The sequence below is a fragment of the Calliphora vicina genome, chromosome 5 (genome assembly GCF_958450345.1).
Source record: "Calliphora vicina chromosome 5, idCalVici1.1, whole genome shotgun sequence".
Lineage (NCBI taxonomy): Eukaryota > Metazoa > Arthropoda > Insecta > Diptera > Calliphoridae > Calliphora > Calliphora vicina.
In genome coordinates, this window is record NC_088784.1 from 21,221,418 (window position 1) to 21,247,000 (window position 25,583).

Genomic DNA, 25,583 nt, shown 5'->3' on the forward strand with positions numbered 1-25,583 from the left:
TCCCTGCTTAATAGTGTTTGTCAAACCGCCATGTAAATTAGATAGGTGTGTTTGACGAGTCTGTTTGACAAACATGAAGCATGTTCGCTGCCGTTCCACACGTTTCCAGTTGTGGAAATTGTCATATATTGGCATCACTTTTTCTTTTCTTCCAAATCACAATAGTGAATGTTTATTTAACAACTTTTAAAAACTTGGCAGCACCACATTTGACATTTGTTTGTTTACATATTCGCAAACAAAATACGGCTTTGTAAGAAATTTCATTAGTTTATTTAGTAAAATAAAAATAAAATAGCAATGAATATTTCAAATTCAAGTGATATTATTATCGAAGAAATTGACAGTAACGATATATCCGAATCAGAACTATCTGAATTCCAAGAAACTAATCCCCTGAAAGTGCTATCAATACTGCATAATGATGAAGAAACTGAGCAGCAAATGGACACCCAACCGTCCGAGGAGGAAGAAGGACAATTGATAAAACAATTTTTAGTGGGGTCAGGTGACTTTCCTGATATTTATACTAAATTAGAGCCACACGAAGAAGATGAAGATGAGCAAATGGACGAGGATGATGTAGATGATAGTGAGCAACAAGGCGAACATGCACACGACGATAGTGGTGATGGTAGTAATACCGTAAATACATGTCTGGAAATTGAATATGGTGACAATGCTAAGTCTCGTGGTCTAAAGAAACGGAGAATGCAACAAGGTGATGCAGTGCCCGGTACAAGTAAATCTTCTAGGTTGGGCTGTGGCACAGGACGAAGAAGACCTCAACTTAGTGCTGCTTTGCAAGGCCTAATGGGTGAAGCTAATTTATGCTTTGCTCGTGGACAAATACAAATGGCCGAGAAAATATGCTACGAAATAATACGACAAAATCCCCTGGCTGCCGAACCTTTTGTAACTTTGGCCGAAATCTATGAGACCAGAGACACGGAAAAGTTTCTTAATTTCCTTACCATAGCTGTGCACCTTAACTCCAGTGATCGGTATCAATGGATACGTATAGCTGAGATGCATATGGCTCAGGGCAATTTACAAAGGGCACGTATTTATTATACTCGAGCTATAAAGATTCACGATTCTGATTATGATTTACGTTTGCGTAAAGCTCGTTTATTGGAAATGATGGGCCTTAAGTCGGCTGCCATGTTTACATATTTAAAAATGATACCGCACTGCCCGCCCGAGGCTCATGAACTGTGTCTGGTGACGGCTAAAAACGTGGCCAAATATTATCATACATTGGATAAATATGTGCAGGCTTTAGAAGCCATGCAAAATGCTTACTTTCTATGCGCTCATATTTTTGCTTTGGAGGATTTGAATTTATACATGGAATTGTGCATTTTGAATAAACAGTATAAAAATGTAAGTTAATGTTTTCGCTTGGTATTTAATTGTATAATAAACACAATATTTTAACAGGTCTTGGATTGCCTTAGACAACATACTAACTTGGAGTTAGATACCGAAAAGGAAGATCAAGTTGATTTAGTATACTATTGCGTCATACCGGATGATTTTGTGCCCGATTTTCGCGTTAAACTGTGTGTGACCCTAATCAATCTTAAGGCCGATCATTTGCTGGGCTATTTAATACAAAATATACACGAACACATACCACCGTTTGAAAATGATCGTTTAAATTTATATTGCGACATAGCAGAAGCCCTAATGCAACAGCATAAATATGCCGAAACCATAGCTCTACTAAGACCCATAACCGATGGCGATTTCATTGAATGTCCAGCCTTCGTTTGGCTTAGACAAGCCGAATGTTTGCGTCATTTGAATCGATGCAATGAAGCTATAGAGAGTTATTTTAAAGTTGTAGAGTTGGCGCCATTCTGTTATGAAGCTAAATTTACCCTATCGGCTTTACTTAAACAACAGGGAAGGCACATAGAGGCTGTCAAAGCTTTGGAGCAATCAGGGGAACAAGAAGGCCAGCCATTGCATGCCCGTTTGCTGTATGAACGTTGTATAATGTTGCAACAGATCAATGAAATTGAGGAATTCTTGGAAATTGGTTACGTTTTGCTGGGCAGACAATCAATTAAACTGCGTAATAGGGAAGAAATGTTGGCGGCGGCCAATGGTGGTTCATTTTATAATGCCGATGGTCTTAAGAATATTCTGCAAATGCGTAATATTATAGGAGAAGATGCTGACAAGGCCTTGGAGGTAAGCAAATCTACGAATGCCTCGGCCTCTGATAATTTATCGGTGCACGATGAGTATCAATTGTTTTTGGAATTAATGCGCATAGGATTTTTGCATAAAAACTATAGTACACTGCAGCGTATATGTTTCTCCATGGTAACCACCAAACGTTTTGTGTGCTATCACCCCGACTTGGAGCGCATTATAATATTGGCTTGTTATTTCAACAATGACTGTACTTTGGCTTTTTCATATTTACGCGAATTAATAACTAAAAACACGGCTTCAATACCCCTGTGGAATCTCTTGTCATTGATGATACAAAAAGGTCAAGATTTGCGCTATCACCGCTACATAAATCGTCATATAGCACGCAATCCCACGGCCAAACAAATGCGCATATTTGTGGCTCATTATCATCTACATTGCAGTTCGTATAAATATGCACTTAATGTGTATGTGCCCATGTTTAAGGAACAGCCCACAGCGTTAGTAGCCTTATGTATAGCCTGTATATTTCAACAGGTTTCTTTGCAAAAGAAAGTTCTACGCAAATGTGCTGCTGTCACACAGGCCATTGCCTTTGCTCACAAATATGCCCTGCTAAGAACGAGTAGCAGCAGTTCGCCAGAGAATTGTGTGGCCTATCAAGAAGTTAATTATAATATTGGAAGGATTTATCATCAAGCTGGTCTGGTGCATTTGGCTGTGGAGTATTATGAAAAAGCTTTGAGTTTTCAACATCCAATGTTAGAAACGAATGGAGCTACTTTGGGCTTAGAGCAGGAAATAGCATTTAATTTACATTTAATCTATAAATCTAGTGGTAATTATAAAAAAGCACGACAATATCTGTATCAATATTGTGTGGTGTAAAGTGAAATACAAGGAAATTGTTGGAAAAAAATTTTTCTATGCAAACATTTTTTTGGAACCAGTTTTTAGTTTAGATTAGACAGATTTATTAGCACTTTTCTTCCGATCGAACTTGATTTGCTGACTTAAACTCGGGTTATCCCGTGTCTAGAACAATCATTTTTGGTGGAAGTGTCTCCAATGCGAAGTGTTTCAAAAGAGATGCCTGTTTTGAAAAAAAGTCATAAAAACATAAAATGTTTAGGCCTCTTTCTAATGTATTTTACAACCAAATGATAATTTTAACAAAGATTTTATTAATTTTTTACCAATAAAACATTTTTTTAAACTCAATTTAAAATTCTAAATAAATAAAACGTAATTTCATTAAAAATAATCAAAATTATACCAAACATTAAAGCAAGAAAAATCAACAATATTCTAGTTTTTTTCATAAAAACCTTTTCAAGCATTAGTTTTGGCAAAAAGCTCTGTCTTCTTTTGGAAATGATCAAATAAGCTTAAAAGCTCCTGTTCTTTATGTTTAATACGGCTTCTAATATCGGTAATCGATTCTGTTTTAGGTCTTTCACGCTGCAGCAATTCATCCATGGAGGCAATAAGTCTTTATAAAAGAAAAATTCACAAAATTTTGAAAATTTCTGAGGAAAATTAAAACCTACTTGCGATCTTCATCTAAATTATTATCTGTTAGCTTGTGAGGTCTTCGGGTTATAAAACTTTTATCTAGAAATTCTATTAAATCGTCTAAATGCTGTTCATCTCGTAGCGCGTGCTCTTCAAAATTGCGTGTAGTCTTTAAAAGCTTTTTGGTTTCCATGTCTCGTCGCAATTTGTCGATTTCATCACTTACAAATTTAGAAGGAGCCACAATTTTAAGGTCCCCTATTATCAGTGTATGATTTAAAATTTCACTTTCATTTGTTTGTATGGCCATGTCAGAGATTTCACGTTTTGTATCCTGTACCGGTTCGTTTTTTTCTGTTTCTTGTGTGGGCATTTGATTTGTACGATTATTAACTTTTCTATTGTTTAATGAAGCACGGGAAGTCATTAGGACTTTACTGACTGGCCGAGGTTTAATTACTGAAGTTATAGGTATATTTGATTTTCTTAACGGTTGCGTATTTCTGTTATCTCTTTTCGCTATTGTTATTTTACTAACTAATGACTGGTTAGAAGTCTCTACTTTTGAGTTTCTTGAAAGTGTATATTTAGATTTGCTTTGTGCCGAAATTGTAATTCCATTTTTCATTTTAGAGGCCATTACTGTTTGTCCATTATTTAGTAATTTTTTGGAATTTCTTGCAGAATTAAGCTGGGATTGTGGTAGACGGGACTTGACTTCGGTAGTAAACATTTTGGAATTTTTTAAAATTTAGTCTGTGGAATGTTTGAAATAAGTTTTATTGCTACTTTCCTTGATTTCTTTTCAAAAAATGACTACAATTTCAAAAATCAATAGAATGAGTGATAAGTTGTATTATACAGTTAGGTCTAGAAACTATAACTAAATATTTTTTAAAAATTTTTATTTAACAAAATTAAAAATAATGTTATACATAAAAAATATTTATAAACAAAATTAATTTGCATTAAAACTTAATATATTTGAATTCTTGTTAAGGTTTTTAGGGCCTTCGAAAAGCCTTTCTTCATTTTCGTCATGGTAGAGGAAGCTGTTGAAAAACAAAAAACATAGTCATCAAGTATTAATGTTAATTAAAAAATAAAACAAGATTTGAAACTTAAAATGTTTATTCAAAGGTCAATTTAATAATGTGTCAGTCTTGCTAAGTTGTTATTAAAATCATTAAAAAAAAAATTATTAAACAATTTTACATTTGTTATAAATAATTAAAAATGTTGTAACTACTTTACTCAGCTATGTATATATTGATTTAAAAATATGTGTTTCTTTTATAAACTTTAAAATATCTGCCAAATATTTTAAACTTCTCACAATTTTCTTAATGTCTGGTTAGTTTTTATAGTAACGATATAGAAATAATTGAAACTTTTTGTGAAAACTAAATTCCGTAATTTCAGTTTTCAAAAACATGATCATTTACCAAATATTTATATTTCTAAGATAAATTCAAATTTACTAGGATTTGATTATATCCTTGCTTGGGTAACAATCTTGTCGAAATGAGAGGGTTTAAATACACTATGTGGTTCTGATCTTCTGGGCTGATGTGCAGGATTCACAAGAGTTCTTGAATCCTAAAGGAGTGTTCGACCAAAGGTTACATATCTTGTCAAAATATTGGGACGGTAGTGCAATCATCCGCTGTCTGTCATACTATTGGAACATTGATTTTTTACGTGTCTTTACCATTGGGTATTGCTAGCTATATGCACTTTTAAGGTCAACATGATTGGTAGCAGTGTCGAGGGACTGGATGGTTAGTTAGCGCTTAAATAAACTGACCGCTAACAGCTCCCTTAGGGTCAGGTAATTTATTTGCCTAGTCCACGCATGCCGTCACTGTGTGAAATGGTCCAATAAAACGAGCATACTCATGGGAATATAATTGACAAAACTAGGGAAAAACAAGTAAGAGAGCTATATTCGGTTGTGCCGAATTTTATATACCCTTTACCAATTTATACTTCAAAATACAAATTTTAAATATTTTTATACGTCGTTGCAAAGGCCTTTGAAAAATCTATCATTAGATATCCATATTGTCTATATTAATGACTTAGTAATCAAGATATAGGTCAAAAATAGGTAAAAAATCGAGGTTGTCGTGGTTTTTTCCTCATATCTCAGCCATTTGTGGATGGATTTTGCTGATTTTAAATAGGAAACATCTCGAAAGTATGTCTGACATAATTATTGATTGAAGATTTGGATCCCGAAGATATCTGCGGTCTTCAGAAAATTGATTTCAACAGACAGACGGACGGACAGTCAGATGGACATGGCTTCTATAAGGATCCAGAACATAAATACTTTATAGAGTCGGAAAATTATATTGTGAAAATTACAAACGGAATGACTAACTTATATATACCCTTCTCACGAAGGTATTGATGAAGGGGCTAAGAACTGTCAGAAGACAGGGTTATAAAATTATTTTTTTTAAAATCACTTCATAGTTTGTTTTATAATAGCACCACGCGATGGGAAATCTTGTGTTATTTACGATAACATTTTTTTCGGTTCATTTTGGAATAAAATCCTCACCCAAAAAATCGATTTTTAAAAGTCATACAAAAGTCAAAAGTCATACGTAGTTTTTATTCCGATCGATTTCGTTTTAGGTTCTTCAGCTTCCTTGTAATTTATTAATTCCAAAAATATTTCATAATTCTGTATTTCTGATTTTAATTTGACAGCGTTTTTCATATTAAAACAAATGTGAAGGTTTTGGTACAGAAATTGATTAACAATTTTAGAAAACCAAGTAATTACAATCAAATATCTATTCCACTTTGAAAACTGAAAGTGGTTTCATTCCGAAAGTAATTTTCGTTTAACTTTTTCTGAATTTTTATAACATTTTTTTTTATTATTTTTATACCAAAAAAGCGGATTTTTTCCCCGTAACCGCAAATTTTAAATTTAGATTCGAGTCAGGTCGATATATGGATAAAAAAACTACAAATTTTTGTTTTTTGGATAAAAAAAATTTTATCTCCAAACTTTACCGCGTTTTGTGAGTGAACTTTTTTCACTATCGCGAAAAAGTAATACCATTTTCGTAAATAACTTTCAATGGTCTATTCGACTAAGGTTATTTTGATATTTGTAAAAAAATTTAAAAAAAAATTATAGCCCTAGTTGAGCTTCATATCAATATTTAACAATATAATTCTTTAAATTATTATATTAGACTATAAATAATTATTACGCTATTTATTGTTTTTGGTAAGGAATACTTTTATTTTTATTAAAAAAATATTAAATATTTTTAATTGCATGTTTGAAAAACTACAATATTTATTTATAATGGTTAAATTTTTAAAGCCGGCCATTGTGACAATTGTTTATTATGAATATATTGTTTTTTATTATAGCTATTTATTTGTTATTAAATATTTATATATTTATATGTATATTAACTCTGGTTTTAAATGATAAATTAGAAAATTATGTATATGATTGTATCTATATTAGAATAATAAATTTAATATTAAAAGAAATGTATTCTATATAATAAATTTGGTTTAGTTGTGAGTTTTTTTTTTTCTATTTTATAAGTTAGTAAATCGTTAAATATATCTTCGCCTTGAAAAAGTCAACAAAAAGGTTTTTTTTAACAATATTTCAGTTGAACCGAAAATTAGTTTTTTTTATGAAAGCCATAGAAATTTGCTCGTGATCAGGTGTGATAACTTTGGAATTAGTAGAGATGTTTTGGAGAAGGCTTTCAAATATAATTTTTTTTTTAAATTACACTTAGACCTTTTTGCTAGCAAGACTTTTAATATTAAATTAATTGTATTTATTATTTAAATAAGGCATAGTATTTATTGTATATTAAAAAATAAATTAAATCAAAAGTTAACAGTTTTATACATGAAACATTCCAGCAGACAGATTTGTTATAACATTGAAAATGAATTGAACAAAGCCTTTCTCAAACCTTAAATGTTTGAGAATGTTCCATTCTCTTTAAATATAAATGTATTTTCTCAAATTTCTTTAAATTTTGATATGAAATTACATTTGTTACCAATTTAAAACGCTATAATTTCTCAAGCACTTAAACTTGTTTCTAAAATGTTACATGTTGTAATAGTTTACACGATAATGTCTGAAAAATGCAACACTGATATTATATTAAGAAGTTCTCAAACAAATATTAACGTTCTTATTCTGATGAATCTGAGAAGTATGCATACCTTCATCAGAGAATCTAGTTACAATGGTATCTGTTTTGAACGGACCCAATTGAGCTGCTTGATAAGTGGCTGCCCATGAAACCTAATCAATTCTGAAACACGAATGGAAATTTTGTTGTAAAAAGTTCGCAAAAGAAAGCAAATGTTCGATATAATTTATTCTTAATTGAATATTCAACATCAAATTAAATTTTCGAATGTCCTATAAACATTTCCATTAAAAGCCATCAAGCACGAATTAATTCTTTGTCTTAATTCCTTAGAACTCCCTACGTATTGAATTCATACCTTTAAGAATTCATTCTTTATTGAATCATTCATGTTTTCTTTAATTCAAATCCATTACAAAATAGCTTCAATTTTCCTCAATTCAAATCAATTACATTAAACTAAGGTCTAGTCAATTTTTTTCATTCATTTTGTAAATCATTAAAAATAAAGCAATAACAAATTTAATAAAGAACAACTATTTTAATTCAGTTATGTTAATTCCATTATGAATTAATTCGAAGCTCTGTATGAAAGTAACTTAACTTTTAAATTTTTTTTTGAATACTTATCAGAAAGAAATTTTAAAAACAATTTTCTGTATTTGTTTCTGAATAAGGTGCTAAGTTTTATTTAATTTGAACTTAAATAAAATAAAGAAATCAGTAAAACATGCAAATTTATTACGGTTAATTAATTTTGAATACAAATTAATTTAGAACTTGAGGTTACTCTGATCGAAAACATAAATTTTTAGGTATCGATAAATGAAACTAAATAATGGATTATACTCACGGAATTAGTTGATTTAATATGTCCTACTCCGCTCATGTTCTTAATTTGCTTGAAACATTAAACAAATATTTATTTAGATCAATTTCCTGTAATTTAGCTCTTTAGACTTGTCTTTAAATACAGCTCCTGAATAAAATAACAAAATATGAAGATAATAAAGTTCCTTCGCAAGAAACATTAAGCACAAATCTCGAATTATCTGCCGAAGATGAGAGTCAGAGGGATAATCGCCTTCGTTAGGTTAATGATACATTATTGTCGAAGGGGATACAGGTTCAATAGTCCTTACCTTGACCCTTTCTTTTTAAGTATCAAACCTGTCACAATTCGATGTGAGAATCTGTTTAATTTAAAATTGTGCCTTCTCTAAGTTAATGATACAATATTGCCGTTACAAATTAAATATTCCTCATCTTGGCTCTGTCTTTAAAAGTATCAAAACTGTATCTTTGACTGTGTGTTTGCATCGTAAAACTTCTCTAGAACTAGTTACTAAACTGAAGATTTCGAAAAAATATTTATTAAAAAATAAAATAAAACGACCATATAATAAATTACAGCAGGCGCGGACAAGGTTACATGGACATATAGCCAGACAGAAGGACGGATGGACATCGTTTAGTCGGCTTAGAAAGTAGAGTAATGCATAATCGTTCTTTTAACTGATTATTAATTTCTATTCAGAACAAATAAATGAACAAGATTGTTCTATTTATGCAGTTGGTCATATTGATTCTGCGATGTTTGACTGAACTAAGTGATTGAATGATTTCTTTGTAAATGTTTTTGTAGATAGTGTGCAAACGAACTGGTGACAATTGCATTTGAAAATAAATTCAACTGGATTTATAATAATGAAGAAAACTAAAAGCTGATTTAATAAAATTCAAGCTACTTAAATGCCATTTAAATAAGTTTTCCAAAATATAAATTTCAAACATCTACATCATTGTTAACCAAACTCTCACAAAAATAGATTTGCTTCGTATTCTATTGTTACGATGTGTGTACACTGAACCAAATTTCTTATGAAAATATCCTTCATTGGCAACGCTTGTAAAATAACTCATATTCGTTTTTTAATTTCGGTTTCACATATATAAGAAACTCACACATAGTCGGTGCCCGCGGGCGTACTGCTGGAGACCAATGATCTACAGTAATATCAAACGAATAAAAAGAACACTAAGATTGAACAACTTCACACTATTCACTTGACTGAATTGTTCTTGTTCGTTCATGAACAACCCATCTCTATTAGAAAGTGATTCTGAGTCGATCGTTATACTTTTAGGTGGGCGTTCGACTAATATTTTTGGGCGTTACAAACATCAGCACACGCGTAATAATACATTCTAAGCACTTAGGTTTTTGGCAACTGAGTTAGGAATTTGATAGGAGAGTTTTCGATCTATGTAGGGTATAAAATATCTAAAGGACTTCTTGCTATAATTACAGTGTTGTATATATACTAACATTATCGTTATATTCTAATCAATATCTGTTGAATTAAAGAGAGCGAGATAAAAATTTAATATTAAAAAAAGTTTAAATAAATAATTTATCGTTTTCATATTTAATATTTGTTCGTAAATTTTTGATACAATTTTTATTTTTTAGTATTCGTTTGGTTTGGTTTTTCTTCCTTATTAAATTTGTGATCGTTATTTATTGTTCTTTTGAGAAATTTGTTAAAATATAATTATGATTAATATTATATAGTAAATATGATTTATTAAACTAAATATGTATTGTATGTATATAAAGTCAGTATTAGAAAATATATATAAAAAAATGTATTGTTAAATATTAATTTAAAAAAAAACAAACTTAACCACTAATAGTAGTATTTAGTAGTAGTTCACAATCTACAAAAAAAATAATCTACAATTTGAATTTATGCAAAACTATATGCAGTTACAAAGTGTTTAATTAAGCTTACACTGACTGCTTAGTTAAACAAATGACAATGATGTTGATTATTATTATTTTTATTAAAGTAAAACTGACTACAATACTATACGTTTAACACCACAATCCATACAAAATTTAGCTTGTTCGAGTAGAAATTTACTGCCACATTCATGACAGAATTTTGATACTTTCATACTTGAGCTCATGGTGGAGTTAGACGGGTACTGTTGCAATGACTCCAGATTTGAGTGAGAATTTGCTGCTCCCGTCAATAATGCATGTGTGGGCTGTATATCGTAATTGTTGTTAGTATTAGTGTTGCTGCCGCTACGTTCATAGCGCATCAGTTCATCTAAATCGTTGGCAATGTTGTTGTTGTTGTTGTTATTATTGTAGAGATGTTGTTGTTGCTGCTGCTGTTGTTGTTGTAGCTTGTGAAAACTATTGCTGCTTGTGATGGGTGGCAAAGCATGCTCAGAACTGCTACTCGACGAGGCACTTAATTGTCTTGAACGTCCCAGGGACGATTCTTCTGTAAGGGGTCGATTTAGCAGTGTATTAGCTGTGTTGGAGGCCATGGGTCGACTGCGACTAGAGCTGCGCTGGGATGTTAGTTCCGAAGAACGTTGACGTGAGAGACTTTAAAAAAGAAAAATTTAAATTTTAAATGGAATCTATAGAATATTAACAGAAATCTTTAATCATACCTTCCATACGCCGAGTCTGCACTGGTTTTCGAACTAACACCCAAACGTGAATTCGGCGAAGACAAGGGATAACCATCCAGACTGCTTAGTTCATCCGAGTCGCCATAGGCATCTCCACTTGGAGTGCCAGCTGCCCGATTCATTTTCACCATATTGCGTGCTGATGAGGGCATAGTGGAGTTTGTATTCATATTCACATCAAGCGGTGCAGTAGTTCTATGCTCCATTGTCAGCCTTAGATTGCCGCTCATTTCATCGCCCATTTGCCGAAAATCTTCTTGCATTTTTTGTATCAAATTTTTGGCATTATTCAGCTGAACATTGGGCAAACGTTCGGCCATCAAATGACCGGAAAAGTTTTTCGATCTGCACAAATTCTGCGAAGTATCCGCATCATCATCGTCTGATATTTTACTAAACTTATTGTCGTGGGCGGCATCCACCTCCACTTCTACAACGGTCTGGGGATTGCCCACAATGTTGCGTATGGAGTTGGGTGAAATGGGTGATTTATCCAAATCATTTTGTTCGGTTTCTATGCTGATAAAGATCTCACGCTTTTGATTGATACTGTGGTTATCAAGCTCCTTGAAATCTTCTGTGTTTGAGTTTAGACAAAATGTATCCGTTGATTTGGTGGCGGTTAGTTCATCGTATTTATTTCTGGACCTGGTGTTGAGGGAAAAGGAATTGAAAAGATTTTTTGGATGCTGAGGCAGTGAGGGAAATTGAAAGTGTTGCCCGCCGGTGGTAGAGTGTGATTGTGATTGAGGCGTTAGGGGTGGGAATGTTTGTGGGGAGGAGGATTTTTTGAAATTCGTAGAGTTGTTGTGAGTGCTGTTGTTGTTGTTGTTGTTAGTGTTTTGTGCTGTAGAATTCGGCAATAACATCGATCTTTGTTTCTTCGATGTGCGATTCATTAGAAATTCTCTACAATCTTTGAAGAGAGGAAATTGCTCTTCATCATTTTCAAATGATGATAGAAATTCCTCGAAATCAAAATCATCAAAGGCCGGCAAGGGTGGTATAAATGGTGCCTCGATTGGATTCACTTGCACTGATGAGCCTAAACGTTCAAAGGCCTTTTCTTGTTCTCTCAAGAGATTGTGATGATGCATGGCATCACCCTCCATGGAGGAACGATTGGCGCCCTCATCGTCAGCCGAACAGGAGTCACCCTCTGGTGAGGCATCATATAGAAATTGATTACGACCCAAACGCATGCGTCGCTTCAACAGATTACGTCCCTCTGCCGAGTTACGTTGACTATTTGTTACCGATGTTGGTAGATGATTTTGATTTTGATTTATATTTAAATTATTGGTTTGTTCTGGTTGCTGTGGTGATTGTTGCTTTACCGTGGGCAAAAATTTAGCATGTGTTGCTAGACTAGTGGGTTTTTTCGACGGTGCCGAAGATTCTGATGACGAGGAAGAAAAGTGTTCCATACGTGGTTCGGAAGTATCAGAATCTGAATGTTTAAAGTCTGTACGTTTCAGATTAACATTAATTGGAAGATTATCACATTTATTTATCAGCTTGGGATCTATATATTCGGAACCCATAGCATTTTTACGTTCTGAGTATAAAAGAGAAGCTTGTTTTGTGGTTTTATTATCAACACCACCACCAAATATCGAACTTAAGGCCACTGGTTTAGGAGATTTGGGTGCTTTATGCTCTTGATTTTGTTGTACAGAATTTTTAACATTTAAAGGTGTTAATTGTGTTGGTATAGACTGTTGCTGCTGCTGTAGTTGGGGTGTATTGGGCTTGGTTAAAGGTGTCGAGGGTTTTGTGGCCAAAGGAGCCAAACGAACTTGTCCATATTTGCTTGAATCCAAATCACTTGTTGTATGCTGCTGATTAATGTCATAATTCTCATTACTTTCGCTTGCCGCTAAAATATCGGCCTTAATATTTTTAGCTGAATTTTGTTTACTCAAATTATTGCTTTTGTCCTTGAGTTCCTTGGCATTTAAGGGGCCATCCAGATTGGTGACCGGCGTTGTAGTTATTGTGGAAGCCGTAGAGGGTGTCTTTACTTCCAATAAATTCTCCATTTTATGCTCATTTTCTGAAGCAATTTGGTTTAGCTTTTCCAATTCATGTTCATATTTTAAAAATACCGCCAAAGAATCAGTTTTCGAGACATATTTAGAGGCGGTATTGTGGCTTACCACTTCCGGTTGCACAACATTTGGCGATGCTGAGGCACTAGAGCTCTGGGCATTGGCCGCATTTATGTTCAACTTCAGGGGCTGTTTACGATTCGAAGTGGAAGTGTCTCTTCTTACCACCCTAGGACTTTTGTTAGCAGCAAAATCATTGACACACACCGATCTTACGGGCATTTCATCATATTCCTCGGGCTTAAGGAAATTGGTGGAAATGGGTCCTTCATCCGATAGACCACGCTGTATGGTGGGACGATGTTTTTGTGCAAATAACGGAGGACGAGCCGATAACATGGGCGATCGTCGAGGTCCCCTTAGAGATGATGTGCGCCTAAAGCTGGAAGATCTCGCTAGTGTGGGAGTAGTTTTTTGGGTCTGCTGGGGTATTTGTGATGTAGTCATTAGATTGGGCGTTGTATTTGGTGTTGAAGAGCTGAGTATAAGTGATGTAGTCATTTTATTGTTGCTACTAGTATTTGGTGTGGCCGGAAAACTGGGCAGTTGTGGTGTTTGGGGTGTTGTTGGTATATCGACCGTGTCGGATGTGGGAGAACATAGCTCCTCGAGCTGTCGTTTGGCCGACAAAAATGGATCATAGTTGTCAGGCAAACCACTAAAGGGATGATGAGAATTTGAGAACAAAATAAGTGAAATTAGTAAATTTAGATTCAAGTAAGTATATATTAAGTTAATTAAAGATAAATATTTTATAATCTTTCCAATTTTTCTTAATAAAATTAAAGCTATTCTTATAAAGGATTTTTCAAAAAGGAAATTGGTGGAAATGGGTCCTACATCCGATAGCCCGCGTTGTATGGTGGGACAATGTTTTTGTGCAAATAACGGAGGATAACATAGGCGATCTTCGTGGTCCCTCTAAGGGGACCAGCGCCTAAAGCTGGAATATCTCGCTAGTGTGGGAGTTTTTTGGGCGGTTTGATGTTGAAATGGACTAAGACAAGCAGTGTATGCTGTATTTACGAAATTATATCTATATTTGAAAGGGCCAATTATAGCATTTCATATGGAATAAGAGCAGTCGAATTTTCTATGACTCTGCCTTACAAATCCAGCTGAATTTCAGCATTGACCTGGGTTATATTGACTTTGAGGCAGAGCTTCGGAACAATTAATTAAACTGTAAATTGTCAAAGTATTAATCCTAGATCACAGTATGTTAAGATGGATGAACTTAGAAGCTTATTAGTTGATTCTGACATACATGTAATGGGACTGTCAGAAACGTGGCTTAAAACAGATATGTCAGACGGATCTGTAAATGTACCAGGATATAGGTTATGCAGAAATGATCGACCTTACCCCACTAGGGGTGGTGGTGTTGGAATTTTAGTGGCGAATGGGATTAAGTACAGACAAGTATTCTCATCTGACACTTACAATTTATGTGAGGCTATTTTGATCGAAATTAGCAGTCATGGTACAACTATTTTAATAGGTGTTATCTATCTACCGGATGGTGATCTTGATGTAATGGAAGATACTCTTGGTGAAATATTTACGCAGTACGAGAATATAGTAATAATGGGCGACTTTAACTGCAATTTGTTTGATCCAGTTAAAGCTTCTAATCTTAGGTCTGTTTGTAGGAGACTAGGACTGTCTTATCTGCACAATTCTTTGCCCACACACTGGGATATTTATCATAATACAACATCTTTGATTGATTTTTTTCTTGTTAGTGGTCAAGGTAATATTACCTTATCAGGTCAGGCGTCAGTTCCGTTTCTACAATCTCATCACGCCTTGATTTATATTTCTTTGCCCTTTATCACTTCTAGGTATGATAGATATATAGAGTACAGGAAATTTGATGATATCGATTTCAACATCATTAGATCTCATGTGGATCATTTTAATTTTTCCTCATTTTATGATAATAACTGCGTAAATTATAAACTGAATATTTTGAATTCACTTCTGTCTGAATTGTATGAATTTGTGCCCATTATTAGATTTAGAGTTAGGAGAAAAAGAGATCCTTGGATGAGAATGAGAGAAGTTATTGTAGCAAGGTATCACAGAAATCGTGCTTATAGTGTATTTAAAAATAGTGGAACGGAGGAAAATCGCAGAATTTATTGTCGTCTAAGAAATAAATTGAAGTCGTTAATACGAACGTTTAGAAGACGTCACTATATGAGACTGTTTGACGGTGCTGACAGTAGAAAGATGTGGAGAATTTTAAATAATGTGGGATGTAGTAAAAGCAATTCTTCGAACTTCTCGAACATTGACATTAACGAATTGAACCGGTCTTTTGTTGTAAATAATGGCAATGTGACCAATGAATTTGATTTTGAATCTTTGAGTGGACATATTGACGGATTTTCATTTAAACCTATATACACTGATGAACTACTTAGAGCCCTGTCGAAGGTTAATTCAAACAGCATAGGAACTGATGGGTTGCCAATTAAATTCATAAAATTAGTTTTACCATACATTTTAGATCCCGTTTTGCATTTATTTAATATGATAATTACCACCTCTACCTATCCTAATCAATGGAAACTCTCCCGCGTTGTTCCTGTCCCTAAAAAAGAATCTGCCAATGATTTTCGGCCAATAAGCATTTTGCCAGCTATTTCTAAGATAATGGAACACGTATTGAAGGCCCAGGTTATCGATTATATTTCTCAACAAAATCTTATTAGTGACGTTCAATATGCATATAAAACAGGACATAATACTACTGGCATGCTTTTAGGTATTACGGAAACTATAAGGGACAATTTAAACAGGAACAGTAATTGTGTTATGGTTTCACTAGACCTTTCAAAAGCATTTGACCGTTTGGATCATTCTGTTCTTATTCGAAAGCTAAGAGAAAAGTTTAAGTTCTCTGTGATGGCATGTAGACTGATAAATTCTTATTTAAAAGGAAGATCACAGTATGTTGGTGTACAAGGAATCCATTCGGATATTGTCGATATTACATGTGGAGTACCACAGGGATCTATTATTGGACCTATTTTGTTCCTTTTATATATGAATGATTGTTTTGATTTAGATTTAGTAAAGCCATTCATTTTTGCAGATGATATCCAGCTGTTGTTCGGTGCCTCCAGGGATTTTCCGGATGTTTTAGAGGCTATTATAAAATTTACGCTTGATAAACTGCTCGATTGGATGATGCAAAACTCATTTATGATAAATGCAGACAAAAGCAAGGCCATTATGTTTCGCACAGCTCGTCGAGATTATATATATCCCAAGATAGAAATTTGTAGCAAACACATAAACTTTGTTGATTCAATTAAGTGTCTTGGTGTGGTAATGGACCAGTTTCTCAATTTTGATGAACATATTGACTTTATTTCCTCTCGGTTAACTTTTGGACTCAGAAGGCTATACCACACTGGTTTATACTTGCCTACGAGAATAAGGTATACGTTAGCCCACGCTTTGCTAATGTCTCATCTAAACTACTGCATTGAGGTCTACTCTGGTACCAATTCGCACATCCTGGACAGAATCTTTCGTGTTGTGAAGAGAATTGTGCGGTTTGTTTATTGTATTGGATATCATGAACACATATCTCATGCTATTATCAAATTTCTATCTTGTTCTTTCAGACAGTATGTAAAATTACGAAATTTAATATATTTCTACAAGATTATCAAATATGGTATTCCAAACTATCTTCTTGGACGATTTATGTTTTCAAGATCTACTAGAAATCCACAACTTATTATACCACTTATAACATGTTCTGTTTTTGAACGATCGTTTCTTATAAGATCTGCAAGATACTGGAATATTTTACCAAATGATTTACGAGTGTTTTCTTTTTCATGTAGGTTATTTAGAAAACGTCTTCTTGACCTTTTTCCCAATATGGCCAATTAATAAATGTATAATTTTTAGCTCACTAAATATTTACGCAAATGGTGTGCCTCCACTGATAGGGAGTCTTGAAACAAATTTTATACGTCATATCAAAGAATCAAGGGTGTACATTTCAATTTCAATTCGAATAAATTTAATCTAACTTATTAATTTTTATTTAAGTTTTGTTTAACAAATACTTTTGGCTTATTTAAATTGTTTATTAAAAAATATATTGTTAAAATAATATTCATGTAATACAATGTTAAAATAATATTATGGAAATAGATGTAATACGTTTTTGGCCTTGAAGGCTTTTTGTATTACAAACAAATAAATGAAAATGAAAATGAAATTCACCATTCTATTCCCTATTCCTTTAATATTTCTAATAACTTGCGATACTCTAGCTAATTGAAACCCCTAAAAGAAAACGAAAGTGTAACCAATGCAATGAAATCAATACCCACCTGATTGTAAATGACTTGTTACGTTTCAATTGTACTGGCTCTTTTATAACCTTAATCTCTTTATCCATTACACAAGTATTCTTCAACTCCTCCTCCTCTTCCTTAGCAAATTCGTTACAATTCTCTTCATGATACTCTATTTCCTCCAACCTACCACCTTCTGTAATAGAATTCCTGCTATTACTGTTAGCTTTCATTTGTGGTGCTGAAGATACCCCACAGATTTCCAGACTCTCCAATGGCACCACTGCCTTCATGGGCAACGTATTTGTGCAGCTAACAGTTTGACGTAAAACTTTTTTACGTTTTGGTTGGCAAATATTTAAAGATTTGATGCGTGTTGATTCAATTTTGGGTGTAGAGGTTGTAGTTGGAGTTTGTTGAGGTGGTGGTGTGGAGAGTCGGGGTAATCGTAAAGCAGTTGGTGTTCGGGGGGTGTGTTTTGTTGGACTAGCATTGCGAGATTTCGTTTTCAAGCCACTTAAATCCTCTGAACTTTTAGACAATTTATTGGGCTTTTGGATATCCCCAAGTTTTTTGGTTTTAAGTTCTATTAATTTATATGATGTTGGATCTAAATCCCTTATGAATGTATGGGATTTTGAAGAACATTTTAATGATTTTAAGTCAAACTCCCAGGATTTATCTTTAATTTGAAAATTTTCTTCTTTCTCAGTTTCATTTTTAATTATATTTCGACGCCTTAGCTCATCGGAGTCTGTAAGACAATCTTTAAATATATCCGTTTCTAAAAGGTCTGAAGAATGTGCAAAAATATTTGTTTTTAAAGTTTCATCATTAGTTTGTTGATTTTTATCATCAAGTTTGGAATAATCAATTTGTAACTGCTGTATTTCACTCTCTTTGTTATAGACTCTCTTCCCAGTTTCAGAAATTTCTCTTGTGATTGAAGATTTTCTTAGTACTTTCTTGGGACTTTTGGGTATATCTAGTTTAGGCACCGAGAGTAATATAGAATTGGTTGTTATATCTTCGTCCACAATTTCTTCGCTGTCATAACCATCTGATTTATGCTGCTGCTGTTGTGAGGGATAAGATTGTTTCATAATCAAATCTTGAAATTGATCCTCCCTCCGGAGATCATTTAATGGGCTTAGATATTCAGAGTTTTGTGTATCAGTATGTTCATTCGCCCTTGATATTATTAATTTCTTTGAATCTAATAACAAGCTTTCTTCCCTTTTGAACCTTGAATAATTTGCAAGGCACTGCTGCCCCTCTAACTTAAAACAATCTTCCTTATTAAAATACTGTTCCATGGTCATTTTGTTATAGGACTCCTCTAGTTTTTCATTGATTTGTTGCAAGACCATTTCCGGCAACATCATTTCACTTTCTTTACCCCCTTCCGTAGAGCCATAAAATGTTAAACTTGTTGTTAAGTCCAAATTTTCTGCTGGCGCTGCTTCTGTTGCTAAAAATTTCAATAGAAAAATTTCATAAGAAAATTTATGTAATTTGTTTTTATTCAATACTTGAATAATGGTTGGAAGATTTATCTGGTGTTATTCTGAGTTTCCTGTATGTCGGTATAAATTTTTTAATTAATTCAGTTTCTTCTTAAGTTCTGCTTCGTTTCAGATGAGTTTTTTTTTTTTTGGTTTGTCTGTTTATTTATTAGTGTATTTTTTTAGTTGGTGTGTAAATTTTTCCTTTGAAAAACTATACGCTTGAACTTGCATTTCAAGCATTAGTTCGCATGTCTTCTTGCAATTGCATACGAGCTAATACTACTGCACAGTGGTTAGGCGAGTGAAATAATGTAATTTTTTGGATTATAAAAAGTGTCATTAAAGAAAGTCTTGTAAAATAAGTAATAGTATATTCGGCTGTGCCGAATCTCATATACTCTTCACCAAATTATACATCAAAATACAAATTTTAAATATTTTTAGGTAAACAAAATTTACTTTTTTTCCAAAGTTGTTTTTTTAATTTAAAAAAATTAAAAAAAATTTTCGAATTGTTATTTTAAATTTTAAAAAATTTTTTTTGTTTTTTAAATTTAAAAAAAAAAATTTTGTTTTTAAATTTTAAAAAATGTTTTTTTGTTTTTTAAATTTAAAAAAAAAATGTTTGTTTTTTTAAATTTATTTTTTTTTGGTGAAAAAAAATTCGGGTTAAAAAATATGTTTTCCGATTTTGACCCATTGTAGGTCCAACTTACTATGGCCTTATATACGTCGTTGCAAAGGTCTTCGAAATATCTATCATTAGATACCCATATTGTCTATATTAATGACTAAGTAATCCAGATATAGGTCAAACATCAAGGTTGTCCTGGTTTTTTCCTCATATCTTAGACATTTGTGGACCGATTCTGCTGATTTTAAATAGGAAACTTCTCGAAAGCATGTCTGCCAGAATTATTGAAGATTTGGATCCCGAAGATATCTGGGGTCTTCAGAAAATTGATTTCAACAAACAGACGGACATGGCTTAATCGACTCCGCTATCTATAAGGATCCAGAATATATATACTTTATAGGATCGAAAAATTATATTGTGGAAATTACAAATGGAATGACAAACTTATATATAACCTTTTCGCGAAGGTGAAGGGTATAAAAAGAAGAGTTTTTAAATTCACTTTTAACTTTCTTAGCTGAAAATTTTAGGTTCATGCCGATCACTTGCAAGATCAGCCTATAAACAATTTTGAATTTCACATATTTTTTTTTGCCAGAAGCTAGCCGTTCAAAATCATCAGGTTGCCAGTTGTGTTGAAAAATGTAGTCCAATGTTAGCTTCAATCGTAGGTCTTTATTTAGTCCGATTTTATCAGATCGTAGGTCTTAATATAGTAAAAGGTTCGTTTCTTTATTAAGTTAAATTTTAGCTTCAAGCTTAGGTCTTCATTTAGTCCAATTGTGGGTCAATTTTAGCTTAAAGCGTAGGTCTTTATTTAGTCCAATTTTAGCTTCAATCGTGGCTCTTTATTTAGATCAATTTTACCTTCAAGCGTAAATCTTTATTTAGGCTAATTGTGGGTCATTATTTAGTTAAATTTTAGCTTCAAGCGTAGGTCTTTATTTAGTCCAATTGTGGGTAAATTTAAACTTCAAGCGTAAGTCTTTATTTAGTCAAATTGTGGGTCTTTATTTAGTTAAATTTTAGCTTCAAGCTTAGGTACTTTAGTCCAATTGTTGGTCTTTATTTTGTTAAATTTTAGCTTCAATTGTAGGTATTTATTTAGTACAATTGTAGGTCTTATTTAGTCAATTTTAGCTTCATGCGTAGGTCTTTATTTAGTTCAATTCTAGGTCCCAATTTAGTTCAATTTTAGCTTCAAGCGTAGGGCTTTATTTAGTCCAATTGGGTCCTTAAGTAGTCCAATTTTAGCTTCAAGCGTAGGTCTTTGTTCAATCATAGATCTTTATTTAGTCCAATTTTACCTTCAATCGAAGGTCTTTATTTAGTCAAATTTTATCATCAATCGTAGGTCATTATCTAGTCAAATTTTAGCTTCAATCGTTGGTCTTTATCTAGTCAAATTTTAGCTTCAATCGTAAGTTGTTATCTAGTCAAATTTTAGCTTCAATCGTAGGTCTTTATCTAGTCAAATTTTAGCTTCAATCGTAGGTCTTTATCTAGTCAAATTTTAGCTTGAATCGTAAGTTGTTATCTAGTCAAATTTTAGCTTCAATCGTAGGTCTTTATCTAGTCAAATTTTAGCTTCAATCGTAGGTCTTTATCTAGTCAAATTTTAGCTTCAATCGTAGGTCTTTATCTAGTCAAATTTTAGCTTCAATCGTAGGTCTTTATCTAGTCAAATTTTAGCTTCAATCGTTGGTCTTTATCTAGTCAAATTTTAGCTTCAATCGTAGGTCTTTATCTAGTCAAATTTTAGCTTCAATCGTAGGCCTTTATCTAGTCAAATTTTAGCTTCAATCGTAGGTCTTTATCTAGTCAAATTTTAGCTTCAATCGTTGGTCTTTATCTAGTCAAATTTTAGCTTCAATCGTAGGCCTTTATCTAGTCAAATTTTAGCTTCAATCGTAGGTCTTTATCTAGTCAAATTTTAGCTTCAATCGTTGGTCTTTATCTAGTAAAATTTTTGCTTCAATCGTTGGTCTTTATCTAGTCAAATTTTATCATTGATCGTAGGTCTTTAGTTAGTCCAATTGTAGCCTCAAGCGTAGGTATTTATTGAGTCCAATTTTAGATAAAATGTTAGATCTTTATTTAGTCCAATTTTAGATAAAACCGTAGATCTTTATTTAGTCCAATTTTAGCAACAATCGTAGGTCTTTGTTTAGTCCAATTTTAGATAAAACCGTAGGTCTTTATTAAGCCCAATTTTAGCTTCAATCGTAGGTATTTATTTAGTCCAATTTTAGCTTCAATCAGAGATCTTTATTTAGTCCAATTTTAGTTCCAATCATCGGTCGCTAGTTAGTCCAATTTTAGCTTCAATCTTAGCTATTTATTTAGTCCTATTTTAATACTGACAACCTGCTAACAGTTAAGAAAATTCTGAAACTCTAGGCGTGTCCGCTGGTTCTAATATGGAATGAACTTAAAATATTCAACTGAAAATGTCTCCTCGAAAATTTTCATAATTAAATCAACGTTTTTTCCCTTTCGAACCATTGTCATCAAGTCAGTTTTAAAATTAATACCGAATTATTATGCATTTCTTCAGTTTTTTTCAATCTTTTTTTTTCATTTCTGTTCATGGTTTTATGAAATGGTCTTTTAAAGTAAAATAAACAGTTGTTTATGTTTATAATTGTTGCATTGCTTCAAATGTGTTCCCATTCATAATAAGTATGGAGTCATAGTATGCAAAACATAAATAATAATAATAATGATTCTTCTTTAGGTGATGGGCTCACTTTTTTAAATCGCCTTAGTTTTCATTTATTAAGAATTATTATTGAAATTTAATGGATTGTGTTACATATGAGGCAGAGAAAAGTTCAATGCCATTAATTATTTCAATATGGTATGTGATCGTAGATTGCACAATAATGAGGATTGATAGAAAACAGGTTTTGAAAATATGGTGATCGATATAAAGCTAGAGCTTAAGGAATAACAAAGCTTTTTGCTACAACTTTTGAATAATTTGGAAAATTTCCTTACACAAAAGTTTTCGATATAAAGGAGTGCATTTTCAATGGATTAAGAGTGACTAACTTTGACTCTTTTTACTTTTCGTTAGAGATTAAAGAACAGGCGTTTAAAAAAACTCTTGAATTTCCCTTCAGATCGTTTGACAATTGGTTAAATAGTGAAATAAAAATAAGCAAAAAACAAATCTCCAACCATAAAAAGTATTTGTCGCAAAATCAAACATCAAAAGTCTACTAAAAAACAAATTATTCAATACCTTGAAATTTCACCTCATCATGATTATAAACATTATTAACATCATCATGATGATAATTACGATATTCATGATCATTATCACTTTTAAAAGCTTTACGAGATGCTTGCAAACGTTTGTCACATCTCATTGATTTGAAATACAAATCACTAAAAGATTTCTTTTGTTCTAAGGCGGGTGATATGTCGGCTGGTAAACTTATCCGAACATCCGTTGTCTTCAATTTTTGATTAGATCTTTTAGGTTGTTTTTTTCCAAATTCTGGTAGCTGTTGTTGTTGTTTTTGGTCTTTTTGAGGTTTTATTTTAGCCGCTGTCACAGCATTTACTTTCAGTTGTGTTTGTCGTTTTTTATTTATAGCGGTCGCAGTCATTTGTTCACCCATAAGATGAAATTCTTTCATTTGAATTTCAAGATTTATGATGGGTTCTGGTTTTTGTACTTTTTCTGTGGCTGCTGTCGCTGCTGCTATTGCAGTTTTATTCGTTTTTATTATTGTTGTAGGTGGCTGAGGAGTTTGACTTTTGTCACGAGTACATTTACGACTTCCTACAGAGGAGTAGCTGCTGTTCGACTGTGCTTTACTTGCCGCTGGTTCATTAATATTTCCTGTTGCGGAGGAATTCGTGAGTTTTCTGCATGTAATTAAAGAGATTTCAAAATGTTTTGTAAACAATGGGGAGGCAAAATGCTAGAGATGAATTCTTGGCTAAAGCGTTTAGAATTCAAATATGTTACAAACAGCTAACAACGTGTAAAACAGAAAACGTAAACAATTCAACTACTAACTGGTGTTGTAAAATAAAAAAAAAATACAAAATATTTGCTAAAAATTAGTTAAACTTAACTTAAACTACTTATACTAACAAATTGGTTAAACTAGTATCGCAAGTTATATTTTACTTTAAAACTTAGCTTTTACTTTAAGCTTTTAATAAGTTTGATTGAACTTACCTTTCGCTACACATGGAAGAGGTCATGGACATAGACATTAAGCTATTCTCTTGGGTTTTGTTGCCATTGGTTTTCGAACATTTGGATGTGTCTTCCATTTCATGTTCTTCGCCAGCTATACCGGAATACTTTTCACGGTTCAGAGAACGTTTGGTTCTAGAAATTAAAAAAAGTGGTAGAAATGTAATAAATTTAATTAAAAATTATTTTTTAAACAATTTCATAGATATTTGTATCCGTGTTGTCAGATTTAAAAGATTTAAACAGAATTAGTTAGAACAATTAAGAGAGCTATATTCGGCTGTAACGAATCTTATATACCCTTTAAATTTAAAATTTTTTTTTTTGTTAATTTTAAAAAAAAATTTTGTTTTTTAAATTTTTTTTGGTGAAAAAAAAAATTCGGGTTAAAAAACATTTTTTCCGATTTTGACCCATTGTAGGTCCAAATATGGTCTTATATACGTCGTTGCAAAGGTCTTTGAAATATCTATCATTAGATATCCATATTGTCTATATTAATGACTTAGTAATCCAGATATAGGTCAAAAATCGAGGTTGTCCTGGTTTTTTCCTCATATCTCAGCCATTTGTGGACCGATTTTGCTGATTTTAAATAGCAAATTTCTCGAAAGCATGTCTGACAGAATTATTGAAGACTTGGATCCCGAAGATATCTGGGGTCTTCAGAAAATTGATTTCAACAGACAGACGGACATGGCTTAATCGACTCCGCTATCTATAAGGATCCAGAATATATATACTTTATAGGGTCGGAAAATTATATTATGGAAATTACAAACGGAATGACAAACTTATATATACCCTTCTCACGAAGGTGAAGGTTATAAAAATAAAATCAACAAATATACAACATAACTATTAAATACATGGGAATACTTGAAATTTGTCTTTGGTACTTTTCATTATCAGCAACATTTAAACCATTCATAAATGCGTATAATTGGATGTTTCAGAAAGCATAACTTCGAAGCAAGTCAATCCGGAATGACTCGAGTCTCGACTAAAGATTGTAAACTCAACAAGAGCTCTATAACCTGAAAGTTTTTAACTCAACCTGAGATCTATTACCGAATGTTTTTCCCCCAACTTCGATGCTAGTCAATCATGAATGATTCGAGTCTCGACTAAAAATTGTAAACTCAACAACAGCTGTTTTACAGGAAGATTTTGAACTCGAGATGAACTCTATAACCGAATTTTTTTCCCCCTGGAAATAACTTAAGACTAGAACCATAACACGAAATAACAAAATTTAAATCTTCAGTGTTTCTGTTTCTCGACCTCGGAAGAAAAGTAAAGCGAATGAAAAATATGTATGAAAATCGTTTCCACTGCAATTTGATCTTCAATTCTAAATGACCCGAGTGTCAACTAGAGATTGTATACTTAACGACTGCTTTATAACCGGAAGCTTTTTCCCCTGGAAAGAATTTACAAA

The 25,583-nt window shown here is 32.7% G+C and overlaps 3 protein-coding genes across 5 annotated transcripts in view; 1 reads left to right on the forward strand and 2 right to left on the reverse strand.

The window, feature by feature from the left end:
• Positions 1 to 252: 252 nt before the first annotated feature.
• Positions 253 to 3,058, forward strand: LOC135961643 (general transcription factor 3C polypeptide 3). The gene is made up of 2 exons (XM_065513171.1): positions 253 to 1,386; positions 1,444 to 3,058. Exons 1-2 carry the CDS (start codon positions 301 to 303, stop codon positions 3,055 to 3,057), a joined length of 2,700 nt encoding a protein of 899 aa, XP_065369243.1. The 5' UTR covers positions 253 to 300; the 3' UTR covers position 3,058.
• A 272-nt stretch (positions 3,059 to 3,330) lies between these two features.
• Positions 3,331 to 4,511, reverse strand: LOC135962278 (uncharacterized). Its single transcript, XM_065514123.1, has 2 exons — positions 3,720 to 4,511; positions 3,331 to 3,661 (listed from the first exon to the last, which is right to left on the reverse strand). Exons 1-2 carry the CDS (start codon positions 4,415 to 4,417, stop codon positions 3,502 to 3,504), a joined length of 858 nt encoding a protein of 285 aa, XP_065370195.1. The 5' UTR covers positions 4,418 to 4,511; the 3' UTR covers positions 3,331 to 3,501.
• A 2,413-nt stretch (positions 4,512 to 6,924) lies between these two features.
• LOC135962465 (mucin-2) overlaps positions 6,925 to 25,583 on the reverse strand; it is a 120,065-nt gene continuing 101,406 nt past the window's right edge. For 2 of the 3 annotated variants that reach the window (XM_065514407.1, XM_065514408.1), the window contains exons 5-7: positions 24,122 to 24,277; positions 11,319 to 14,108; positions 6,925 to 11,250 (exon numbers count right to left, since the gene is read on the reverse strand). In XM_065514407.1, coding sequence (XP_065370479.1) covers positions 10,707 to 11,250; positions 11,319 to 14,108; positions 24,122 to 24,277 — 3,490 coding nt within the window. In that variant the 3' untranslated portion in view covers positions 6,925 to 10,706. Of the gene's footprint in view, positions 11,251 to 11,318; positions 14,109 to 17,814; positions 19,250 to 23,170; positions 23,803 to 24,121; positions 24,278 to 25,583 lie in introns of all 3 variants that reach the window. The other variant, XM_065514409.1, reaches the window with a different exon arrangement.